This window comes from Sebastes fasciatus, chromosome 20 (assembly GCF_043250625.1).
Source record: "Sebastes fasciatus isolate fSebFas1 chromosome 20, fSebFas1.pri, whole genome shotgun sequence".
Taxonomy (NCBI): domain Eukaryota; kingdom Metazoa; phylum Chordata; class Actinopteri; order Perciformes; family Sebastidae; genus Sebastes; species Sebastes fasciatus.
The window spans coordinates 3,531,232-3,544,184 of NC_133814.1; the positions used below are offsets into that span (position 1 = coordinate 3,531,232).

Consider the following 12,953-nt stretch of genomic DNA (forward strand, 5'->3'; position numbering starts at 1 on the left):
GAGTATTAAATACCTGACAAATCTCCCTTTAAGGTACATTTTGAACAGATAAAAAATGTGTGATTAATTTGCGATGAATCACGATTAATCATGGACAATCGTGCGATTAATCACCATTAAATATTTTAATCGATTGACAGCCCTACTTTTTTCATTTGTGTAATTATATTTCGGCCCACTGAAATTAAGTAAATGACGAAATAAGCAAAGTTAAAGGGAACGGAAAATTTGCTCACTAGCTATGAAAAAACTAGGAATTGCCTCCCTCTCATTCTTCATCTCTAATGGTGGTGGTGTTATTCCCCGGTTCAACCCCCTGGCATCCAGTGTGTCTGACCGCAACTCAGGGAACCACAAGCCATCAGCCTGAGCAGCTCATTCTAGCTCGGCCTAGTTTAAAAAGTAATGCTGAACATAATGGTAGAGACCAGCAATGACTTTGCTTAGTTACAAGCCAGTGGAAACAATACTTAAAGGTCCCATATTATAAAAAACGGAGATTTTCATGTTTTTTTGTTATTTTATTATAAAGCAGGCTCAAGTCCTATATAAATACTGTGAAAGTATCAAAACGCTTTCCACAGGGAAATACACACAGCCCGTATTCAGAAACTCTGCATTTGAAACAAGCTGTCAGGAATTCTGTCCATTTGTGATGTCACAAATATGCAATATTTAGACCCTTTATACAGATTTAAATGTAAACATTCTAAATGTGTCCCAGTCTATTCCTCGTTGCAGTGTATGTGAATGTCATCAGCTGACAGGAAGTACACATGGACACAAGCTGTTGCCTAGCAACCAAATTATGTTGCAATTCCGTTGAAATGCGCTGAAACGGAGCGTTTCAGACAGAGGGTAAATATAGGCATATTCAGGCCGACTGTATGAGAAAAATAAAGAATTTTTTGAACATTACAGCATGTAAACATGTTCTAGTAGAAACACAAAATACAAGTATGAACCTGAAAATGAGCATGATATGGGACCTTTAACACTTCCACTAGGGAATCTACGAAGTTCCTTGAGGCACGAGGTACAGTACCTCTCTTAACTTTTAAGGAGCTCAACATTTTGTATAATGATAGCAACAGTTTAGTTTACAGCAATGCATTGTTACATAAAACAATCTTGCATTGAATTATGCAATTTCAAACATTCCCTTTTATTCTTGAGCAGCAGAGAACAACCTCCTGGAAAGCCTTCATCCGGGCCCGGTGTGTGTAGCGCCATCTCTCTATCTTAACGTTGTCTGGAGCTGATGCAGAGAACTTAAGATTGATTGTGTTTTACACTGTCGATGCTGATATAATTCAATTAAGCAACTCTAGACAGTGATGTATTGTCCCCCTAGCTCAATTAGGAATAATATATCATAATAGGTGGTATAATCATCCTCGATCATTTCCACTGTGAGCAACAGGAAGACGGTATCCAGGCAACCTCCAGCACCAAACCATAACAGCGACGGACAGCGAGCCAAACACAAAGCGTGTGACATAACTTCCAGGACGATAAACTAATTATTCAGCCTGCATTCCACACTAAAATGTTGTGACTGAAGCACTTTATCTCTGTAACTACATTTCTATTTAAAGAGTGTAACGTTGTCAGGCTGGCACCGCTGGGTGATGTAAAGCAGGTACTTCAAAAAGCGAAGCGGCAGACTGATGCATTATACATGTTGGATTGTTATACACGGCCAAAGCAGAATCAAGCGAGTGGAAATCGATTCACAATCGCCTTCATTAATTCAAAGAAAACAACCCACGCAGACAAACAAATAGCATCATAATGACCGATGAGATCACAGGGTCAAAAACTGGAATGACTGCTCGTTCTCTTGTTTCAGGCTGCGTCATATATTTCCATCTCATTTCAATAATGGCCTCAGGGTGCAGACCGGACGCGGCAGGAAGTTGACAAAATGTATATGCATGCGAAAATGCTGATCTGAATGTTAGTGCGCCTGCTGTGTGGCGAGTATTGTATTTACTTGTGTGCCCGTCTATACTGTACATGATGCATGTGTGATCTTCCTGCCCTGATTAGACTGATTAGACGGGCTGCCAGGGGGATCAGCCTCCCATTTGTTAAACATCTCCTTTCCTGGACATTAGCCACGTACACCAGCCCACGGATAATTGAATCAATTACAACGCCACTGTCTCCCCTCCGTGTTTCGGTCGCAAAACAAGCAGAACGGAGTGTTCCGGCGAGACCGAACCGCAATTAGGCCCATCCGTGGAAACACATCGCTCAGTGAGAGAGAGAGAGAGAAAAAAAATCAAACGGTGATAATTATTGTGTTTATGCACGGAGCGGCTGGGCTTGCTATAGCTGGAAGTAGGAAAGGACACCGTGTGTTTGCTGCCAGGCATTCAGCCAGCCCTGCACTATGTGAAAAGGATGGTGCATTAGAGCTAAGGAGGTGGTGATGCAGTGCAGCAGATACAGGGGTATAGCACACATTACCCACAGCTACTGGCTCACAGTCAAACAGGAGTGGTTCCCTGCTTACGCAGTGTTCCACTCCTTTTTCTCTGAGGAGCGCAAACTACAGTAGTAATTCTGTTTTGTGAGTGTTTTGTTTGAGTTGCTGACAGCTACTTTCTCCCTTTTTGCTCTCCGTTTCCATTTGTAGACTTTTTTGAGATGCCAGCAAGTTTCTATCTGATTGATTCAACACATACATTTCAGAAATGCATGTTTTTATATATATAAATATATATATGATGCAGTGCAGCAGATACTGGGGTATAGCACACATTACCCACAGCTACTGGCTGTGTGTGTGTGTGTGTGTGTATATATATATATAAATATATATATACAATAAATAATGGCATGCTGTTCAGGAAAATATTATATATATAATGTAAAATTTGAGAATATTGAATGAAATGTGAGAATATTGAATGAAATCCTGAGAATATGGAAAAAAAATCCTGAATATACCGAATGAAATCCTTCCATATATATATATATATATATATACACACTGTATGAACACTGACTCAAAAAGTTGGGGAGGACAGGAGGAAAACCACCCCACGGTGTCATGTTATTTTACACTCGTTGGATAATTATCTCTACTTTCTTTCCATGCAGTTTTTTGCATGCAGTATAAAGGTGTTATTTTGCCTTTTCAAAAATGGTGTATTTCTGGTATGTTTTTTATACTATGACAGCTTTCCTAAAATACACTTTAAAAAAAACGCAATATATCGCCTTACACACAGTATTGCAATATATTGAATCGTTAACCCTGTATCATGATACGTATCATCTCGCCAGATTCATGCCAATACAGAGCCCCATTTCTTACAGTAGTTCATTCAGTCAGTAGTCTTTGTATGTTAAATATGTCGGTAGGATGAGGGTTAAACAGGTTTTGAGACTCACGATAGTGGTGATGTGAGGCCTCTCCATGGCGATGGTGATGCAGTTGAGGAAGATGATGACCAACACGATATGGTCGAACATCTTGTGGGAGATGATCCTATTGCACACGATCCGAAACCTGAGGAAAGAGGGGGAAAAAAATAGTTACTTCAGTGACAACGGAAATTGTCTTGAAGTAAAGGCATGTAGCTAAAACAAACTAGGGTGTTTTTTTGGAATGATAAAAGCAAATATTCCTCTGATTATTGAGGGTAGGAGTAGATACACTTAAGAATTTTTAACTAGGTAATTTATGTGAGATAATCTATCCACCTGCCAGTTGCGGCATGTCAAGATGCTGATTTAACAGCATGATTGTTACACAGGTGTGCCTCTAAAATGTGCAGCTTTATCTTGAAAAATGGCATTTATTAGGCAATGAACTACGGAATCCCAGAAACCCAGTCAGTAACTGGGTGTGAGGACCATTCGTCTCGTGCAGTGCGACGTATTTCCTTCGCACAGAGTTGTTGATTGTGGCCTTTGGAATGTTTGCCCACACCTCTAAAACAGCTTAATGCACTGTAATTCCTATATATACCCACAAAATCAAATTTGTGTACAATTCACATAATCGTGAACCAGGAAATATAAATAGCGGAACACGAGTATCGGGATGGGTCAAAAAATAAACCCTGACCACAATCTTTTCCTGAACCTAACTAAGTAGTTTTGTTGCCTAAACCTAACCAAGTTGTTACATGTGAAGGTGGAAGTTTAATTTGAAGACTGTATTCATGTAACGAGCAGAAACTGACTTTTTGTGTTGCTGGACATTCGTAGGAAAACTAACGAAAAAGGAGGAATGAGTTTTTCGTAAGATATCATACGAAACGTTGTGTGAGAATACATTGTATGAGAATACGTTGAAAATCTTAATCTGCAACAGGATGTTCTCATACACCGTTCGTAGCTATTCCTATGAAAGTTAATGCACTGTAATTCCTATATATTCCACAAAATCAATTTGTATGTAATCCCATGAGACCGCTGTTCATATCCCGTCTGAGACCAGTAGTCAACGTTGACTTATTTGTCACGCAACTTCCGTACTTTAGTAACACCACTTCCGTAGTTATTTTAACCCAAATGTAAACTTATTTGTCAAGTAACTTTGCATTTAATTAAAGCCATTTTCGTAGTTATTTTAACCCAAACGTTGACTTATTTGTCACGTAACTTCCGTACTTAATTAACGCCACTTCCGTAGTTATGTTAAACAAAACGTTGACTTATTTGTCACGTAACTTCCGTACTTAATTAACACCACTTCCATAGCTATGTTAACCTAAACATTGACTTATTTGTCATGTAACTTCCGTACTAAATTAACGCCAATTTCGTAGTTATGTTAACACAAACGTTGACTTATTTGTCACATAACTTCCGTAGTTATGTTAACCAAAACATTGACTTATTTGTCACGTTACTTCCGTACTAAATTAACACCACTTCCGTAATTATGTTAACCCAAACGTTGACTTGTTTATCACGCAACTTCCGTACTTAACACCACTTCCAAAGTTATCATAACCCCACGGTCTTTTCTTAAACCTAACCAAGTAGTTTTGTTGCCTAAACCTAACCAGATTGTTTCCTGTGCAGACAGAAGTTTATTTTGAAAAGACTGTATGCATGTTACGAGCGGAAATGGACACTTGTTGCTGGACATTTGTAGGAAAATGTATGAAGGTACGTTGTCCACAGTGTAGCTTGACTTGTACTTAAATCTGTCAAAAATGTAGTGGAGTAAAAAGTACAATATTTCACACGTAAACGTATTAAGTGTCATGAAATGGAAATACTCAAGCAAACAAAATGCCTATCCAGACTGCAGCTCAGTCCAGGTATGTTCTGTAAAATTTTAAATAACATTACATACTGTACAAGGACATTTACTGAAACGCTGTCAACAAGTAATGAAAGATTCTCATTAAATTTAAGAGGGCTTGTCTCACATACAGTAACTCTGTAATGAACCGCTGGAGAATAAGGAGTCATTAATTATGTCTGACATTCATTACCAGACATGAGAAGGTTCCCGGGCTTTTAGCTCACGACAACAGAGAGGAAGAAAGAGGGAGCGCTTGTCATATGTGGCAGTGGAAAAGATTGAACCGTGCATCAAATCCGCTTTGATGGCTCATATCGGTGTACAGCGGGGGGACAATATTATGAGACTTAGATCTGGATTTTTGGCTTTATTTAGCAATGCATACACCATTGTGTCAACACTTGCTGAGTCTGTGTGCATGTCATCTGACTGCGGTGATCATCATGCATACAGTATACAGACTGGATGAGCTAATTCATCTTTGATATCTGCACGTCAGAGCTTTGATGCTAAAGAATTCATGTGTTATCCTCAAGCAGGAGGGAGGGAGGGAGGAGACATGGAAAAAAAACACGCCTCTTATGCCAGTTCCTCATCTATGGTTTGAAAGCTGGCTGGGAACTTTAAAGTTCAAAAGGCCACCAAGACTTACAAACACACACACACACACACACACACACAACAAAAACCACACGCTCAAGAAAAAATATCCCCAAAAATCCCTTTATGTTAGACCTGGGATTTGAAAAAAAACTGACATCTTGATGCATGAATGTTTATTAGGGGTGTGATGATTCAATCAGTTCACGATCTCGATACGATATTATAACAAGAATTTTAACAAAACTTGAAAGATGAAAATATAACTGAAAAAGTAGCCTTTCAATTCAAAAGACATGAAATGCATATATATAGTTCAATTTTGTATGGTATTAGTCCTTCCTCCTGTCCTCTGTGCTCTATCAGTCAGTATCAGTCCTTCCTCCTGTCCTCAGTGCTCCATCAGTCAGTATCAGTCCTTCCTCCTGTCCTCTGTTCTCCATCAGTCAGTAACAGTCCTTCCTCCTGTCCTCTGTGCTCCATCAGTCAGTATCAGTCCTTCCTCCTGTCCTCAGTCCTTCCTCCTGTCCTCTGTGCTCCATCAGTCAGTATCAGTCCTTCCTCCTGTCCTCTGTGCTCCATCAGTCAGTATCAGTCCTTCCTCCGGTCCTCTGTGCTCCATCAGTCAGTATCAGTCCTTCCTCCTGTCCTCTGTTCTCCATCAGTCAGTATCAGTCCTTCCTCCTGTCCTCAGTCCTTCCTCCTGTCCTCTGTGCTCCATCAGTCAGTATCAGTCCTTCCTCCTGTCCTCTGTGCTCCATCAGTCAGTGTCAGTCCTTCCTCCTGTCCTCTGTGCTCCATCAGTCAGTAACAGTCCTTCCTCCTGTCCTCTGTGCTCCATCAGTCAGTAACAGTCCTTCCTCATGTCCTCTGTGCTCCATCAGTCAGTAACAGTCCTTCCTCATGTCCTCTGTGCTCCATCAGTCAGTATCAGTCCTTTCTCCTGTCCTCTGTGCTCCATCAGTCAGTGTCAGTCCTTCCTCCTGTCCTCTGTGCTCCATCAGTCAGTAACAGTCCTTCCTCCTGTCCTCTGTGCTCCATCAGTCAGTAACAGTCCTTCCTCATGTCCTCTGTGCTCCATCAGTCAGTATCAGTCCTTTCTCCTGTCCTCTGTGCTCCATCAGTCAGTATCAGTCCTTCCTCCTGTCCTCTGTTCTCCATCAGTCAGTATCAGTCCTTCCTCCTGTCCTCTGTGCTCCATCAGTCAGTAACAGTCCTTCCTCCTGTCCTCTGTGCTCCATCAGTCAGTAACAGTCCTTCCTCCGGTCCTCTGTGCTCCATCAGTCAGTATCAGTCCTTCCTCCTGTCCTCTGTGCTCCATCAGTCAGTAACAGTCCTTCATCCTGTCCTCTGTGCTCCATCAGTCAGTAACAGTCCTTCCTCCGGTCCTCTGTGCTCCATCAGTCAGTATCAGTCCTTCCTCCTGTCCTCTGTGCTCCATCAGTCAGTAACAGTCCTTCATCCTGTCCTCTCTCCTCCATCAGTCAGTAACAGTCCTTCCTCCTGTCCTCTGCTGATGTCACTCACTGCTGCAGGTAACGTTAGGGCTGGTGGGGGTGGGGCGTGACTTTGTCTCAGCCAGCTGTTCATAATTTTGTGTTCATTTTGACGGTCCCTGTGGACAAAAGTGGTACCGTTTCCGAGCACCAGAGTCCCTCTAGAAAACCTCTCATTTAACTCAAAGACTGTATATAAAGATGGACATTAAGTGAAGCCAAAACATCTCAATCGCACCCCCTGGTGGCTGGCTGCAGTGTAGGTCATAAATCCGTCTTCTCCACGTTAGCGGATGGGACATGGGACACACTAAAAGTACACGTCAAACAAATTTGGTTTATGTCATTTTAGGTAGTTCTTAGTTAGTGTGTTCATTTTTCTGATAACTTTGTTTTTAATTAGTTATTAGATGCTATAAAAAGGGGGCTGAGACGTCATGATTGACAGCTGCTCTGAGTGAAGTAGTCACGCAGCCGGAGGCTCGGGAATTGTACGAGAGAGGAGATGTAACTTTTACTTTCCGCAACCGTCACGAGTCTGTGTAATAGGACACGTGTCAGTTTGATCATAAATGTAGTTTATAGAGATATTATGGTTAGTTGGTGTGTCTTTCTAGCCTAACAGCTACCATAGTGCTAATGTAGCAGCCAGGGGGATTCACGCTTGCAGGCTGCGGCCGTGCTCGGCTCGTGATTGGCTCGCTATGGTGTGTGGACGGGACCTTGTAGTCCGTCTGTATATGCAGTCTATGATTTCAGGGTCTGACAGTCTGCCCCCGTGCAGTCATGGTTCTGATTGTCCCTTCCCTCATGCGAGCCCAGCAATATGGCCTGGGCCTCCAGCAGCGTGGTGTTGTTGATTTAAAGCTGCACATTTTTGACACTTTTCTTTCAACATGTTTGCTGATTTTAACATAGTCAACTAACTCTTAATGTTCCTCATCTACATGTTTTAAAATTCTTCTTAGAGTCTCTGTGATGTTTTTGCACTGCGATTCCCAGTCAGTTGAACAGCGGGGGCGGTAGTGTGACATGTTTGCTTGGATCTTGCGCTGAAGTAAGTTTCTGTCGGTGGTGCACAGGCAGCGGCGTGACCTCTTTGTGTGGAATAGGCTAGAAAAGATAAGAGGCGCACATGCTAATTACCCAGTTCTTCTTCTGTGCATTCCAAAACAAACCAGAGACATAAACCGCATCACTTCCTGAGTGCTGGATGGTTGCTTTCCACTAAAGAGCTGACAGATGGTAAGAACATTTAATGTTCTCCCTCAGCTATAGGCTGGATCACTTTTGTGTTATATCATTATGGGGGCTGGAAAGTAGCAACACAGAAGGTTTCGACATAAAAATGCCACAGATCATTACTTTCACTATTTACTGTAACTCTTAGAACTTCCTCCCTGCTGTCTACTTGTTCTATTCTCATCTGTATGTTATAATGTGCTGCTCAGATGACCCGCTTCCCCAACAAGGTTCAGTGTAGTTCCACATAATCTCATCATGTATTGTATGAGGGACCACATGCACTATGGAGGACGGAACCTGCCAAAATCCAAAATAAATTAAAAATAATATTAAAATTAAACCTAAAATGTGACAAATTGATATCTGTTTTAACTTACTTCTTTATTTATTTATCTTTGTATTATTTCCCCTATTTATTCACTCTTCTGTTTCATTTTCACTTTTATTTAATTATTTATTTATTTCCGGGCATGAAGACTGGAGTGCAGCTAACTAGCTAGCTTAAAGTCGATCCTTGCACTCTGACCCCGTGATGACACACGTTGAGTGACAGCAACCTCATTTGGATAATAAGGCAGAAATGCAGAAATAAATGTAAAAAGAAATGTTTAAAGAAATGTATGAAAGAAAAGAATACAGAAATAACAAAGTTTGGAGAAATAAATAAGTGGGGAAATGCAAAGGGAAAATTGTGCACAAATAAATAGATGCATAACTACATAAATACATACATTTAAAAATAAAAATAGCGTAAATTAAAAAATAAATGATAAAATAAATGCTAAAATAAAAATAAATAAATGATAAAAAATAAATACATAATAAATAAAAGGTAAAAAGAAACAGAAGAGTAAATAGTTAATAGAATTAATACAAAGATAAATAAATAAAGAGAAAAATTAAAACAGAAATATCAATTTGTCACATTTATCAATAAATTAATGGCTACATTGGTTTTTAATATTATTTTTGCTAAATTTAATGACATATTTATGTATTTATTGAGTCATTTCTTTATTTATTCATTTATTGAGGTTTATTCATTTATCGAGGTTCCGTCCTATATAGTGCTCTACCTTCAGTGAGTCCTGCACATCCCCGGTCCCCATGTTGATCACGGTCCTTACACAGCCCAGTCATCTAATCGCAGTGACTGCATCACAGTATGCCTTCGTAGCCGGCCCACTCCTCCGCCCATTTAAAAACTTCCCCTGCAGTAATCATCCTTAGCAGCAGTAACAACAGAGAGCACAAAGGCAGGTTGAGGTGAACTCGGGTCTGTGTGAAAGCCGCTGGACTCCGGCCTCCCACTACGCTGCCATCTCTTGATGTGATTGTGAGCACAGGCGGGCGTCCGCGACGGTTCAAGGCCAGAATGGGCGCCACGCAGAGCCTGTGTCCTCGGTGTCACTCTCAGCGACGGCCAAACCATGCGGCCCGCTGCGATTGAAAGCCAGCTAGAAGCCCGGTTTGAGCCAAGATCCTTCAGTTTTCTTAATACTCTGACAAAACCAGACTACAGGAGCTTTTTCTATTAACCTTTTCCAGATCCTGTAATATGGCCATCCATCCACAACTTCTGAAACGGCTCAAATTTAAACTGTATGCCTTTTAATACAAATTATTAATACTGATATTAATGTTGGCTGCCTCCCAATAATTTTACTTTTAAAGTTGAACTGAAATAGAGGGATGCAGGAATGACGTAATTTTGTAGGCCAATCCGGAAGTTAGAATCTGCCGTAACATCATCTTCAACGCGACACAGCTTCTCCATCTAGCTTTCGCTGGATCTTTTCATCGGCAACCGCACAAAGGAATGTCTGCACTTTGTCAATAGACCATGGCATAGTTTTACGGGTTGCCATTTTTTAAAATCTGGGTCGAGTGCATAAGAAAATTGTGGTCGCTATTGACGGTAGGTTGGCTGTATTTAAAAATGGCGTGTTCGTGCAGGATGTCCTGTGTCGTGCTTGTGATGGTTCTCTCTGACCAATCAATGGTCTGCAGTGTTTTAACTCTGCCCTCTAGTATGGACTCAGCTCGCTTTGAACCTCGACCAAGGTAGCACTAAAAAAGTACCAGGTACTATCCACAACTTTTGCTGATGGAAAATCACAAAAGAACGGTTCTAAGTGAGTCGAGTCGAGCCGTGTCAGTATCACGAGGTGGAAATGAGGCTAAATAATATGGAGGATGAAACCTGCCACATTAAAAAAACTAGAAGTGCACTCGGAGAGCGCAGACCTCCGCCAAGGCAGGTTTCATGTACGTCGCTGCATGAATGCGTCATCACTTACACTGCGCATGTCTTAAAGCCTGTGGTGTTAATGCACAGGCTGAGCGGAGTTACTAAAAAGAAATCCCGAAGCCGGATCATCATCCGGAACGCCACCAAAAACTATTGGATTGTTCATTTTGACAAACAGACAAACCAACAAACCAACGCCGGTGAAAACATAACTTCCTTCCTAGGCCTTCGGCCTTGGTGGAGGTAATAAATTAATAAATTAATAAATAAATAAATAAATATGTCATTAAATGTAGCAAAAATATTACCAAAAATAAATGTAGCCATTAATTAATTGATAAAATATGACATAAATTAATATTTCTGTTTTAATTTGCTTCTTTATTTATTTATCTTTGTATTAAATCCCTCATTTATTTACTCTTGTTTAATTTCCCCTTTTTGTAATTTATATATATATATTTTTTATTTATAATATATATATATATATACTGTAATTAAATGAAATGTAGACGTTATAGTGCTTTTTATCCAGAAAAACGGCAGCTCCCCCGTTTAGTAGTATAGGGTTACAGGCCAGGCTTGCCTGGTCCAATATGGCGCCCACGTTGACGTATCGTCGTAACGGGCTGAAGCGTCCAATGCAGCATCTATGTATATATTGGTGCCTTCAAATGGGGTCGTGTTTTCTGTGTTTACAAGTTGGGCCCATATGAACGCCCCCTCATAATAATAAATATATATATATATATATAAATATAGATGTATATATAATACATTTCAAAATTGATAAAAATAAACACTTAAATAAATAAAAAAGGGAAAAAAGTGGTTAATACTTTCTATGATGCTGCAGATGCATTTGACATTTGATTTCTGACAGTGGAGATATTTTATACTGTATCTGAGAGTCATAAAATTTCAAACATCTACTCATTTGAATGAACATTATATGACACCGGTGGTGGGTAACGTTAAGTTCCTATTGGGTGTGGTTGGGGGGGGGGACTTGTTGTTTGATGTTGAATTAGCATGTTGCGGTGCTGTGGCGGCGGGCTGGGGCCAGCGTGTTGCCTTCACAGCCACATCCTCCAAATAGACAGCAGAGACGCACAGATCAAAGCCCCAGAAGGGGAGAAGGAGTGAAGGAGGGGGTGGGGTAGCGACAGAGGGTGGGAAGCGATGGATTCTGCACATGGCTGAGATAAGACGCAGCACTCGGGAGGAGAATCTCCCTTCCTCCCTCCGCTCCTTACTCACCCCTGACATGGCAGAAATGTGCAGATAAAAGAGACTTCTGATGTGAGTTTGTGGGAGGGAGTAGGGGCTGATATGGGAAGGAAAAAAATGCTGCGCTCACATTGCGGCAAAAAAAAACACTTTGCCATTACAGTCAGCATTATGGGATGTCAGTCAAATGCATTGTGAGGAATCCTCTTCTTGCGAAGAAGATGGCTCAGTCTTTTCCTGTACACTGATCATTTCAAAAGTGCTGTGAACTCGTTTTTTTCCATTTCATTTTAAAATACACAACCTAATTTATCCTAACTGCCACAGGAGGAAGCTGTTTACAAGTCTTTTCCTTTCGGAAACAACACACTTCCAGAGTGCTGTGTACCCACAACTTCCATGAATATGTAAAAATGCCCATATAAGAGGAAAAAGAAAACAAACAAAACTGACAACAGGGCAAAGAGGGAGAGTAATGGAGGTGAGCGGAGGTGCGAATCCTACCTCGACTCTGGAGGGAAGAGGTAGAGTGACCAGGTGTCTCTCTGTCGACACCACTCTGGCTGCTTCTTCTCCAGCCAGCGGAAGAGTCTGGAAAAACGACCCTGGAGGGAGCGGGAGGTGCACGGTACATTTATTATTCATATGTTCACAATTTCCTGTTGCTTATTGTGAGCCACAATTATTCTCCACGGATAAGCTTTTGAATTTGTTTGTTTCTTACAAAACTGTTTGTTTCATACGTATGAATAAAACAAGGTTTGTCAAAAAGGGCCACCGACAACATCAATATACAGTAAACTTGATTTTTTATTTAGGTTTTTCTATCATTCTGTAGCTTCCCAGTGGTGTT

General features: G+C 40.8%; 1 protein-coding gene across 14 annotated transcripts in view; it reads right to left on the bottom strand.

Moving 5' to 3' along the window:
- The window catches only part of cacna1g (calcium channel, voltage-dependent, T type, alpha 1G subunit), a 331,510-nt gene that overhangs the window by 88,546 nt on the left and 230,011 nt on the right, over positions 1–12,953 (bottom strand). For all 14 annotated transcript variants that reach the window (XM_074619026.1, XM_074619028.1, XM_074619031.1 and 11 more), the window contains 2 exons: positions 12,605–12,705; positions 3,406–3,523 (listed from right to left, as the gene is read on the bottom strand). In XM_074619026.1, coding sequence (XP_074475127.1) covers positions 3,406–3,523; positions 12,605–12,705 — 219 coding nt within the window. The remainder of the gene's footprint in view (positions 1–3,405; positions 3,524–12,604; positions 12,706–12,953) is intronic.